Genomic DNA, 12,143 nt, shown 5'->3' on the forward strand with positions numbered 1-12,143 from the left:
AAATGCCTGACTGTCGCCTCATCAAAGAGCTGATTGGCTCTCAGTTTTGACAACAAACACCACATTTTGCAGAAAATCCTAATTTTCTGTGTAATTGTAATATTAAATGCTTGATTATAAGCTCTTAGTCTCATGTTGTACAATGAAGGTTTAAACTGTTAACAAACATATCTTGTGTGGTTGATACTACTACTACTACTACTACTACTAATTGCATCCGCTTTCCAGGCGAGGTGCAGTTCACCTCGAATGAGCCTAATAACTGCTACTATCACTGTACAATACCAAAGATTAAAGAGATGTAATGCATGTATATCTAAGGCAGAATGAAACAGAACGCTGAATCAGGATATTTAAAAAACATTTTATCCAAACCCAGTTTTAAATAACACAAAATCATATAAAATTCACAGCAATAAAAATTTAAAATGGAGCACCAGTGAAAATATTTACAAAATAACAACCATAAATATAAAGTGGGAAACTGAACATTAAATGGAAGATGCTATGACAACGAATTCGGAGATATAATAGTTTGTGTGTACCATGGCTACAAGATGTTATACTGCACTGTAGACACTACTGAACTAACAGACATTGTACCTACAGTTATGTTTGTCACTGTGTTAACACAGAGTGATGTTCACCTTCAGATGGACTTTGATGATACAAAACTAGCTGTTTCATGGTCCTGGCCATCGTCTGTGTGTGCAGTGGCAAAGACAGAACTGAGTATAAATGAATGAAACGTTTGTTGCTTGTTGGGATATTCTTAGAGAGCCCACTGAATGATAAATGACTTGGATCTAAGAGTGGTGACACAAGCTGAACAATCATGTGCACATCACATGAAGTAAACAGAGTCAAAAAAAGTCTTAAAGGGATAGTTCACCCCAAAATCCTCCTACCTGTGGTGCTATTTATCTATCTAGATTTTTTTGATGCGAGTTGTCGTTGAGATGTGTGCCTTCTATATATATAATGGAACTAGATGGCACTCGGTTTTGGTGCTCAGAGCGTCAAAAAAATACAGTAATGTCTCTTTCCAGAAATCCTGACCTGGTGTACAGATCTTGTTGTAAGCAGTTTCATGTAGGAACTATTTTACAACACCTGCCAACCATATCACTGCCCTGAAGGAGGCGTACATCTACCGCAATGTTACAGCTCAGCTTAGAAGGGCGCCATTATTTTTTACATCTTGTGGTGTCAGGAGCACAAGCCTTTCATCCATTAGTAGATGCATGCTTCCTTCTGCACAGTGATACGGTTGGCGGGGGCAGTTTGGTGGAAAGAAAATAGTTCCTACATGAAATTGCTCACAACAAGGTCTGTGGGTTATCTTGAGTAAGTGGGTCATGATTTCTGGAAAGAGATGTGTTTTTGTTGTTTGTTGGAGCTTTGAGCACCATGAGCTGAGTACCATCTAGTTTCATTATATTTGAGAGAGGGCAGACATCTCTATGAGCAATATCTCTAACACTGCAACTCACAACAAAATAATCTAATTTGATAAACAGCGCTACAGCCAAGAGGAAAAATATGTATGGGGTGAACAGTCTTTACAAGACATGGGTTTTCATGAGACAGTGGCTGATGATGTACAGTTAACATGTTTGAGTCTGGTTGTTTAATAGTCTGTTGTTTAAAGAATGGTATATAAGCACTAACAGATAGCAGCTAGCCAGTGTGCTCCTCAGTCTGAGTCACTGTTTCTGTCCGTGTAGCTCAATTGAGACAAGCATATGTTTTTCTGACACTACGGAGACAGAGAACAGTTTGTGGTCACTGTGAGACAGAGGACAGTGTGTGGACAGACTGTGAGGAGGCTGAGCTGCCCTCTCTGGCTCTGGCCGCCAGCTTCTGTCTCAGTTCTCTGATTTCCTTCAGTAGCTGTCTCTCGCTGCTGTCCAGCTGGGCCCGGCCTCGGTCCAGGGAAACTGGAGAAAGCAAAGAAAAAAGGACATACAGCAACGTCACTGATACAGAAACTCAAGATAATAGGGGTGTAGAGCTGCGACAGTTAATAGATGAATTGATTAGTCCCAGTCTCAACAGATACAAATACAACTTTATCTTCACTTTTTAAAAACAAACAACAACAAAAAAAAAAACACTTTTTGTAGCCTTCGGTATATCTACAATGACTTACAGTTGGTGGAGGTGCTCTCTGAAGGTGAGCTGCTGTTCAGACACACCATGTTGGCTCCTGTCTGCTTTGGGGAGGGGGCAGAGTCGAGTCTGACTGCTGGACCTGCAGCACTGGTCCCAACATTAACAACAGTGGTGGCACTGGGTCTCTGAGGAAGTCCTTTGGTCGAACAAGGTGACCTCACCCCCGTCTGTCTCTCACCGTCTGACACAATGCAAACACTGTAGCATTAAATAGGCGTCTGGATGATGGACAGTTTAGCTAAAAGGCCACAAACAAAATGTGAATGTGTGTGTGGAATAATAACCTGTGTCTGCTGAAGGCTGTTGCTGCTCCTGTAACTGGGCTCTGGTACTCATCACTTCATCCCACTGCAAATTAACAAGTTCTTACTGGCTAACTGGTTAACAGTAAACAAACAGCTTATTTTCCAGATCCCACAGTTTGTCTTCAGTGAAGCTTAAAATACTTAGTATTTCAGACACTGATGGTCAGTTGTGATGTTTCTTAGTGAGGAAAAACAAATATCATTTTTCATTTTTACGAGCTGTTCCGTAACACTGATTGTAAAGGTAACAGAAAGGCCCGTAAATTAAGTTGTAATAACTGTATGTAGACGAGCCAATACATCATGTAAGTTGATGTGTTGACAAACACACTCTTGTTGTTCTCACCTTCCTTCCTGCCACATCTCTCAGGGTGTCAGCCAGTCTCTCCTCCTCTGCCAGAGTTTGCCTGTGAAGCTCTGCCAGTCTCTCCCTCTTCCTCTCCTGCTCGGCATCGACCTGCTGCAGGCGCTCTGCCACCTCTCTCTGCCAGTCCGACTCCAAGCCCAGCTGGCACGCCTCCGCCAGGGACTCCTCCAGGGCCTGTGTGTGTGTGTTGAGAAAGTTTAGGAATACAAGAGGAGAAGGTCACCGGCACCTGTGCCAAAATCAGAGTCTACATGCATGTGTGGCTTTGATAATTTCATGTAAAGTGACGTCAGACAGATTTACGAGTGCATCCAGATCGTGTGCTGACATATGTTGATAATTTTACACTGGCTCCACTCTGGAATGTGCCACTAACCTGCATGTTTGTCTCTGTGCTTTGTAGCAGCTCCGTGAAGCGCTCCTCCTCTCTTTCTGCCCTCCTCATTCTCATCTCCACCTCCTCCTCAACCTCCCGTCCCATGCGCTCCTGCTCCTTAAACAGGTGCTGAGGGATATGGTTGTGGAAAAACAAACAGAACCCATCAGACTCAAAATTAGTACACTATCACATCAGCTAATTATTTCTTGTTTGATGAACCTCTGTGTTCGACTGTAAGACTCTTAATGCAGAAAACTTACAGGCTGATCTGTGTTTGATAATCAGACATTTTGATCTATTCAGTGTCCAGTGAGAAAGCATGTTTTATGCTTCCAGGCATTTCTACAGCAAAATATGCTCTAGGTTTAGAAGAGTCATCACCGGGGGATAAATTGTCACACAGAGAGAGAGGAAGGAAGGGAGAAATGAATCAAAAGAGGAAGCTGGAAGAAAGGAAGGAAATAAGGTTGCATGCATGCTGTTCATCACCTGTTCAAGTCGTCTCCTCTGAGCCTCCAGCTCCATCTGTCGGACTTCTAGATCCTGGACTGCAGCAGCTGTTTCTCGCTCCCGCAGATCCATCTGTAGCGCAACATAAAAGTTACTGTTGGGTTAGTGCTCAAAACTGAAGGTAATTAAAGGAAAACCACTCACTGCATGTTAACTTAACAGAAAATGAAACGTATCTACGCTGTATTCAATGCCAGACTCCATTCACATAAACAGTAACTTTACCTTACTAACTACAGGAGCTGCTGGTCTATCACTGCCTCCATCAGTTTGGTGGTGCTACTGTGTTACTTTCTTGTTAGTTTGGATCCACCAAAGTCACACGGTAACACAAACTAACTGATCAAGGCAGCAGTAGACCAGCAGCTCTCAAGATAAAGATAAAAAGATAAAAACAAGATAAAATTACTGTTTTTGTCGATGTAGTCTGGCTTTGAAGAGAGCATAGCTGAATTCCACTTCCTGTTCAGCGCCCCATCAGAACGGGCTGTTTGTTTGGGAGGTACTGAGCATTCAACTGGATAAATGAAACTTTGTTTGTATTGCACGACTTGTGTGTGAGTTTGTAAAAAGATGTTTTAAAATAGTTTTGCTGTTGTTAAATGCAGACCTGTCTCACTTCAGGCCATCAAGAATTTCCTCTGTGTTTGGATTCATTGATCACCATGGAGGCATGCAACAAAAACAGTTTTCTCCACAAATTCAGCGTAACAAGGAATCAGTTACTGATATATAAATGTTTATTTGGGGGAATGAAGTATTCCTTTAAGTCCATAGCCATAGAAAAATTACTGATAATTTCAACAAACAGAAGCACATTAACTATGATAAACTTTGACCAGTGGAGGTTAGGATTACAGCCCCGGATCTCCTAATGTGGGCTCCTTTATATAAAAGGATTACCATTAATCTTAATCATCAGTTTACCTTTTTACTTATCTCCTGCTCTAGTCTTCGGACCTGTGAGGCTCTCAGGTCCTGCTGGTGTTTGAGGAAACGTCGTTTAGTTGCATCCAGCAGCTGCAACTCCTTCACCTTCAGCTCTCTCTTCATGGCTGCCAACCTGCAGAGGACAGAGCAGTGTCAGCAACCCACTCTGCTAAATCACATCATTCTTGTATTTCTCATAACTTAACCACAGAGGTGTGAAGTGTCTCGAGCTTTTACTTTGCTCTCTGCTGTGTTAGTTTTTCCTCTTCTTGTGCCAGGATGTTTCTGCGCTGCTCCTCTGCCTTCTGCAGCAGCTCCTTTGTTCAAATAAATCAAAGTATTCAGGTCACTTAATTTCCATTTCAGGCATGTTTTACACATACAAACTATTTGACCAAGCCAAAACTACAACTACAACAACAACAACAACAACAACAAAATCTATTCCTAAAATTACTTAAAAAAACATATCTACCTGTTGTGCATAGTAGGCCTCCTCTTCAGCTTGGCGACGCACAAAATCTGCACGCAGGGCTGACACCTCCTGCCTGATAAGATAAACGCAAATTTCATCTGTTGCATCTTTTCTCATGAATGAGTTTGAAATGTATGATAAAACACTTCTTTTAGCTAATTAAATATGCATATCTTCTTAACACTGTTCATAACCTCTCTGTAATATCACCTCTCACGGAGATACTCCATCTCCTGCAGTCGTATCTTCTCCCTCTCCCTGCTCTGGTACTCCACTATGAATTCAGGGTAGTGGTTGAACACAGGGTACTGGCCTTTGGTCAGTGCTGTAAAATCAGAGAGCATAGTCCTGGGATGGATGTCAGCTGGTGTGCTGCCCATGAGCCGGTAGACTTCCTTTATCATGGCTCCCACATCCAGGTTGTTACGGTGGTGGAAAAAATACTGAGTGGAAAAGAAACAGCAGATTTAAGAAAGGTGAGACAGAAACAATAATAGACTGTTAGGCTGACTGTATTTTCAGAGGGTAGTTAGACCTCAAAGTCCTGTTTCTGGGAGCAGAGCAGAAGAGGCTCACGGCAGCAGGTGATGTAGGCCACACAGGCCATGAGCAAGAACGAAGGATGATTGGAGAAGATGTTGTCAAAGAGTCTGAGCCACTCATCACGAGTCAAAACCTCTGAGAACAAGGTCTCCAGCAGGGGCCACACATAGAGCTGGGACAGATACAGAGATATAAAATAAAATCAATAAAATCTCAACATCTCATGGGAGTGAAACACTGAACTCCAGGACAGCCTGTCTGACTACCGCTCTCCTCCAGCTGTGTGTAGCTGTGTACTGCTTTTACCTGTGAGGTGATGCCACAGTCCACCAGGTGCTGCAGCAGCTCTTTGTCATGATGAGCCAGAACATTCTCCACCATGCTCAGGATGTTCAGAGGAGGGTTGGGGAAGTACTCGAACCAATGCTGACACCAATTCACTGTACAACCAAACATCAGAGTATTTAACAGACTGTCGATAGATACCTAATAGAGCCACAATTGAAAAACTTAAAATAAGTTTGAGAAATAAAAATAGTTCCAAATCCTTTACAAGTCTTAGACTTTGGCTGGGAACACAGAGAAGCAGTGTTGTTTGGTTTTATGTGTATGAATGTCGCACTGCCATTTTCAGTGCTCAAAACTTGTAGTAATTAAAGATTCTGGACTCAGCAGCAGCCCAAAACATTGGAAAATATTCAAAATCGTTTAGTTTAAATTTCAAATATTTACATGATGTTTTGCGTCTTGGGAAAATGGCATTTTATAATTACAACCATAAAGTACCTATGACAGTGGCCACCACCTCAAAGCACAGCATCGGGTTGTTCTGGAAGAGCTTGACGAAAGGGAAGGCTATCAGAGGAAGGTACTCTGCCTCTCCAAAGATGGCTGCCCAGTGAGCTAAGGCAGACAAAACCCTGCAGAGCAAAGGAAACAACAAAAACAACAAAGGAAAATAATGGATTTGTTGAACATCATGAGATTTTAAAATAGATAAAAAAAAAACAGAATTCTGCAGAAATAAGAAAATACTAAGTTGCATTTGTGTGTTTATGTGTGTGTGTGTGTGAGTGTGTGAGAGAGAGAGAGAGAGAGACAGACAGAGAGAGAGAGAGAGAGAGAGAGAGAGAGAGAGAGAGAGAGAGAGAGAGAGAGTACCTCTGCAGTCCCCTTTGCAGCTTGTGACTTTTTATTGGGTATTTATCATGCAGAGTAAGGTAGGCTGAATGCAGGCCTTTATCAGTCAGACTGCTGTAAGCTGCATGGTTCTCGGGGAGACACAACAAAGACCGCCATACAAACATCCTGCAACACAGACACATAAATGAACCGTAAAAATCTTCAAGTTAAAACAATTTAGTGGTTATAAACTTACAACAGATAAGATAACCCCTGCTGGCATTTTTGCACACAGTTTTATTTGAATTAAGTAGTTTAATTGATGAAGATTTTCCTATTGTGTATTGGAGCTTTTATTTTTTATTGTGTATTTATTCAAATGTAAACTGTTTTTATGTGCACAGTTGGTGGATCTGGGCAACTCAATTTCACTGTAGTGTCTGCTGCATGTGACAATAAATTCTACTTGAATCCTTTATTCATATAGCACATTTAAAAACAACAGATGTTGCCCCACAGTGGTTTCCAGTGCAAACAGATTATCTGCCTCAATACCGGTGTCATTTAAGAAATAAAGGTGCACAAAAAGCAAAAATACATAGTGTAATACAATAAAAGCACAAAAAAACCAACTAGCATGATAAAATCAAAGTTTAAGTAATAAAATGGGAAGTTAGGGGAAATTGAATTAAACCAACAACAGATTAAAAAGCATCACAAGGGCTTTAGAACAAAAACGTTAAGAGGGAACCTGACAAACACCTTTGGTCAGCCTTAGAAAGACTGAACTAAAAGCAAGTGAAAAAAGGTGTGTCTTTAAATTAGATTTAAAACTTACAAAGAACATGTTAAAAGTCTAGTAAAAGTAATCTGTACCTGTATTTAGCAGGATATTCTCCAAAGGCCTTGAGCATAGCCACCAGTCTCTTCTTATTCAGACCAGCAGGTAGGTCATTCTGTTGGTAGACACAAAAACTATGAACTCTATCAAATTACTCAAATACTGCATCTAGTCAGGGGAAGGAAAATGCTTTGTCTGTTGTTCTCACCTCTTTATCGTCAGCTGTAGACCCAGCAGGGGGTCTAAGTATCTTCACCTGTGTTCGTCTACCCGAGCTCTTGGCTGGTCTCTGAATGACCTCTGACCTGACCTTGACCTTAAGATTGGACGAGTCCTGATCAGCTTCACCACCAGAGACAACTGCCACCTGGGAGGGAGGAGGCTGGGTGAGGGACACACACGCACAATATTAATACACCTACAGAACAATATCTTATTATCTACAAATAAGACAAATCTTGAACCTTGAAAATCACAACTGACTGTCACCTTGTTTAATTCCTGTGTGAGACTCTGAACACTGTAGATGTTGATGCTGCCGTTATCCATGATGGCCACAACATGTCGGCCGTTAGGGCTGACCGCCACTGTGGTGATGGCGTCGTCGTGGGAACCCATGTGGAAAAGCAGCTTGCAGGTATGAATGTTGATGAAACGCATGACGCCATCCTGGCTCAATACACCTAGTGTCTACAGAGACAAAAAAACAAAAAAAACACACAGGCGCACATGCTTACTGCAGCCAAACAGAAACAGACTACAGGCTTTTTAACATTCATAGATACACAGACAGGACCTCTTCCAGGCAAATGACATCAAAGATGTTTAAAACAAGATCACATAGCAGGAGAACAGAAGAGATGGGGAGTCTTGCGATCCGTGTACCTGGCTGGCTCCTCCGTCAAAGCTGTCGGGCAGGAATTCCAGCTGTCGCACGGTTCGGACCTGCGTGGGCATCTGAATCACCCTGACCAGCTGTTTGCTGTCCAGACACCACAGGTGCAGCAGGTTGGAGCGCCCCCCAGCAGCAAGGCTCTTACCATCACTGCCAACACAAGTCAGGAGTATCAGTGTTTGATGAAGCCTTGTGATCCCTGTTTACTTTAACTTTTATTGTGTTTATGAAGTGTTTAGAGGCCAAAGGTGGGAAATGTAGTCATGAAGAACTACACTGGAAAACCATAAAATCACTGAGCTAGTTAGGCTTTTAAGTGAGTGACCCACCGTGTGACAGCAAAGGCCTTATAGGAGATTTTGGGACCGCAGTCAGGGACAGGAAGCTGGTATTTGCAGAACAGGGTGTCGCTCTCCCAAGCAAAGATGGAGTCATCACTGAAACAGCTGAGGATGGTGTTACTGAGAGGCAGGAAAAACACCTGCAACACAAACAGTGTGCCATGACCATGACAAAAGTGAAAAGAAACAGAATAATTAAATTTACTGGACATTAAGTCTTAACAGCTTAAAATTAAACAAATTCCAAAAAAGCACTCTTACAAACTATGTCAGTCCTCAGATGAATATTTAACTTCATGATTTGGTCAAACTAATATTTGTAAATGTCGCTTTCATTCTGGATGTTTACCCTCTGAATGCCAACAGACTGTCTTATGTTGAGCTTCCTCTTCCTCTGGAAGGTGTCCAGGTCCCAGAGCTGAGCCGTGTCTGAGGATGTGGTGATGGCATAGCGACCTGAGCTGTGGACAGAAATGGATGACACTGCTCCCTCGTGACCCCGCATCCAGCTGACCAGCTGCTTTGTGTCTGTGCAAATAAACAGAGGTAGACAACAAGTTAATTTATGGTTAAATTGATGGTGAGTGATGGACAAAATCAGGTGACACACTCCTTCCTGGCTTACTATCAAACTGACCACCTGCTTTGTGTCTGAAAGCAGTGGCACTTGCTTTAAAAGAAACAAGTACCACTGAAAAATCAACTTGTATGAATCCTATAAGTCCTAAGAATTAAACGAACAGAGTACACTCTAACCATTAAAAGAATAAAGCAATGTGTGGATGTGTTCATCTTACCTCTGTCAAAGCACTTGATGGTGTAGTCAGCCAGGGCCACAAGGAACTCTGTGGTCCTGCGGAGGCTAAATGCCAGAGCAGTGCAGGCCTGTCCAGTCTTCTGCACCAGACGAAACCTGCTCCAGAAAATAAGCAATTGAAAATGTCATGTCTGTGACCCTGAAAAGAATATTTGGGACCAAGATAAAAGTATTTTTTTGCAATAAATAGACCATATTCAGGTAGAAGAACGGACATGTTGACATAAAATGGCCATGGCTAGTATTGATAAGAAATGTGGCCATAGTAATGACAATAACTGGACCACAATATTTGTCATAATTCCCATGAGGCTGACTAATGTAAAGCAAATCCTTGTAACAAAATAGTGATAAACAACCACTTATTATTTTTAGGGCTTTTGAGCACAGTCTGTCACCTGTTTCTAGTGATGTCAAAGACATAGATGTTGCCATGGTGATCTCCAGCCAGGAAGGAGTCTCCTGTGGTGTCAAAGGCCACATGGAGGAAACGCACAGTCTTGGCTTGGTGAGTAGTGCGGACCACCGTCACTAACACACTGAGGAACATAAATAACACACCTTAGAGGGAGAAATACCATAGACATATATACAGGGAAATACACTCAAACACCAATTCAGGTGAGAAGCAACACATTTCAGTGAATCGTGGCTGCTCTCTAGTGGTTACACTACACCCTGAAAATAAAGTGGCTGAACAAAAACAGTAACAATTACCCCTTTTAAAGAGACATCCTTTGGGAGTACACAGTATTACAGCGTACAATGTTATATATAGAGTGTTTCTCATTCAGGTGTTTACAGTTCATATTTGTATGAATGTATGATGGGTGCAACAAGTGGGACTGTACATAACTACATTGGAACAATGTTATTTCAGGCTCAGATTTATAAGTTACAGAAACATCTTACAGCACAGTCCAGTCAAATGTGTCACTCCTGCAGCATCAGGTGCACAAGACAACTAATCAGCATCCTTTCAGTCCTACCTTTTGCCTGCTGTTGGTTTTCGATGCCAGACTTTCCCCTCCTCTTTGTTTCCAATGTCCGTCACCTCCATTTTATAGACGTCTGTAGAAACTCAGAGCATACTTATACAAAACAGGAGAATATCCTCCTTACTTAACATAATGTTGCTGCTCAGTTCAAAGTAACGTGGCTAACGCTAGCTAACAAGCTAGCCGGCTAATCTTTTTAAAGGCGGAGCGAACAGCGCGAAATTTGAAAGCGCAACATTCAGTAACCTTATATTTAGTTATAAGTTACAGCCAAAGAAGCCGTAAAGCTCAGCGCCATTTACTGTTAGTCAGAGCTAAAATGTCCCCTTAAAGCGTATCAGACTCTACAGGAACATAGTTCTTCAACTTCAGTTTCAGGAAAAAAAAATTTCTTGTTTTGGGGACGGTTATTCTGTCGCCCGGAACTGACGTACATGGTAAACAGAGGCGTGCATTGTGGGAGTGGTAGTTCAAAACCTTTTTGACTAAACTGCTAAATTATGACACATGGCCTGCAGAGATATCTTGTTGGAAATGTGGCCTGTGGCCCTTCGCTGCACGCCCCCCCCCCTGCTTACCTGTCCTGTCCATTAAAGGCAAAATGGCCCAAAAAATATCTTTGAAGAAAAAAAAAAAAAGGGAATATTAATTAGATGCATAACTTTAGTGCTTTTTCAACCCAACATGAACTGAATGCTCTGTGTGCTCACTGAGCACACAGAGTTATTAGAGGTCTCTAAGACAATGAAACAATGTCCAGTTGTGTAAATTAATATATTAATATATAATATAATGAATGAAAAATGAGCAGAACAAACAAAAAAATCTATCTCATATTGTGACCTTTGCTTCTGTCATAATATAATTTGCCTTACTATTGTTTCTCAGTAATCATTGAGCTATACTTCCTCTTATTTACATCAACTCCATTCTTCACTTCACTGGCTCGACCCTCAGTCTCCACAGGTGGCTGCTGTAATAAGAAAAGTGAAACGTAGCATCAGTCTGACACACCTGTTGTGTCACTAGCTGCCTCTGGATGGTCCAGCGGGAGCACTTGCAAATTTCACATTAAGTACTGTAATAATGAAAAGCAAAACCAAAATATGTTGCTGCGAGACAATAAACATCGGTTTCTAACACTTTCCCTTCAAATTATTAATTATCCTACACGATATAGTTTGATATAATAATGATACTCTTCAAAATAAATGAACTGCAGGTAATTTGACATGACTCTAGCTAAAATGTAATGTTTCTCCATAATCACCACTGGGTGTCAGGGGAGTGGCACCAAATTCTGGGCCCTGTGCATAATCAGTCTCTGTGGGCCCCCTGCCCTTCTTCTCTTCCTTTCTCTCTCTCTCTTTTTTTTTTACAAAGTCAGTTTGCTTTCTTTCCCTTTCCTTTCTTTTTTCTTCTTCTTTTTTTTGGAACCCAAATTT

General features: G+C 41.6%; 1 protein-coding gene across 1 annotated transcript; it reads right to left on the reverse strand.

Annotated features, from left to right (window-relative positions):
* Positions 1-351: 351 nt before the first annotated feature.
* Positions 352-11,201, reverse strand: tbc1d31 (TBC1 domain family, member 31). The gene is made up of 23 exons (XM_050047659.1): positions 10,690-11,201; positions 10,099-10,239; positions 9,681-9,796; positions 9,233-9,411; positions 8,872-9,023; positions 8,533-8,692; positions 8,137-8,337; positions 7,856-8,029; positions 7,683-7,762; positions 6,846-6,992; positions 6,471-6,604; positions 5,991-6,124; positions 5,677-5,856; positions 5,352-5,584; positions 5,142-5,214; positions 4,904-4,983; positions 4,664-4,799; positions 3,716-3,808; positions 3,224-3,352; positions 2,827-3,021; positions 2,460-2,523; positions 2,153-2,356; positions 352-1,940 (listed from the first exon to the last, which is right to left on the reverse strand). The coding sequence occupies exons 1-23, from the start codon at positions 10,758-10,760 to the stop codon at positions 1,786-1,788; spliced, it is 3,231 nt and encodes a 1,076-aa protein (XP_049903616.1). The 5' UTR covers positions 10,761-11,201; the 3' UTR covers positions 352-1,785.
* Positions 11,202-12,143: the final 942 nt, after the last annotated feature.

Source organism: Epinephelus moara, chromosome 6, assembly GCF_006386435.1.
Source record: "Epinephelus moara isolate mb chromosome 6, YSFRI_EMoa_1.0, whole genome shotgun sequence".
NCBI lineage: Eukaryota > Metazoa > Chordata > Actinopteri > Perciformes > Serranidae > Epinephelus > Epinephelus moara.

What these genes read in the sequence shown, in the direction of transcription:
- tbc1d31 (XM_050047659.1), bottom strand. Translation starts at nt 10,760, where the DNA reads ATGGAGGTGACGGACATTGGAAACAAAGAGGAGGGGAAAGTCTGGCAT. An exon ending in ACTGTGGCATCACCTCACAG is followed by an intron (nt 5,857 to 5,990) that starts GTAAAAGCAGTA and finishes TATCTGTCCCAG; the next exon opens with CTCTATGTGTGGCCCCTGCT. An exon ending in AGAGGAGACGACTTGAACAG is followed by an intron (nt 3,353 to 3,715) that starts GTGATGAACAGC and finishes CATATCCCTCAG; the next exon opens with CACCTGTTTAAGGAGCAGGA.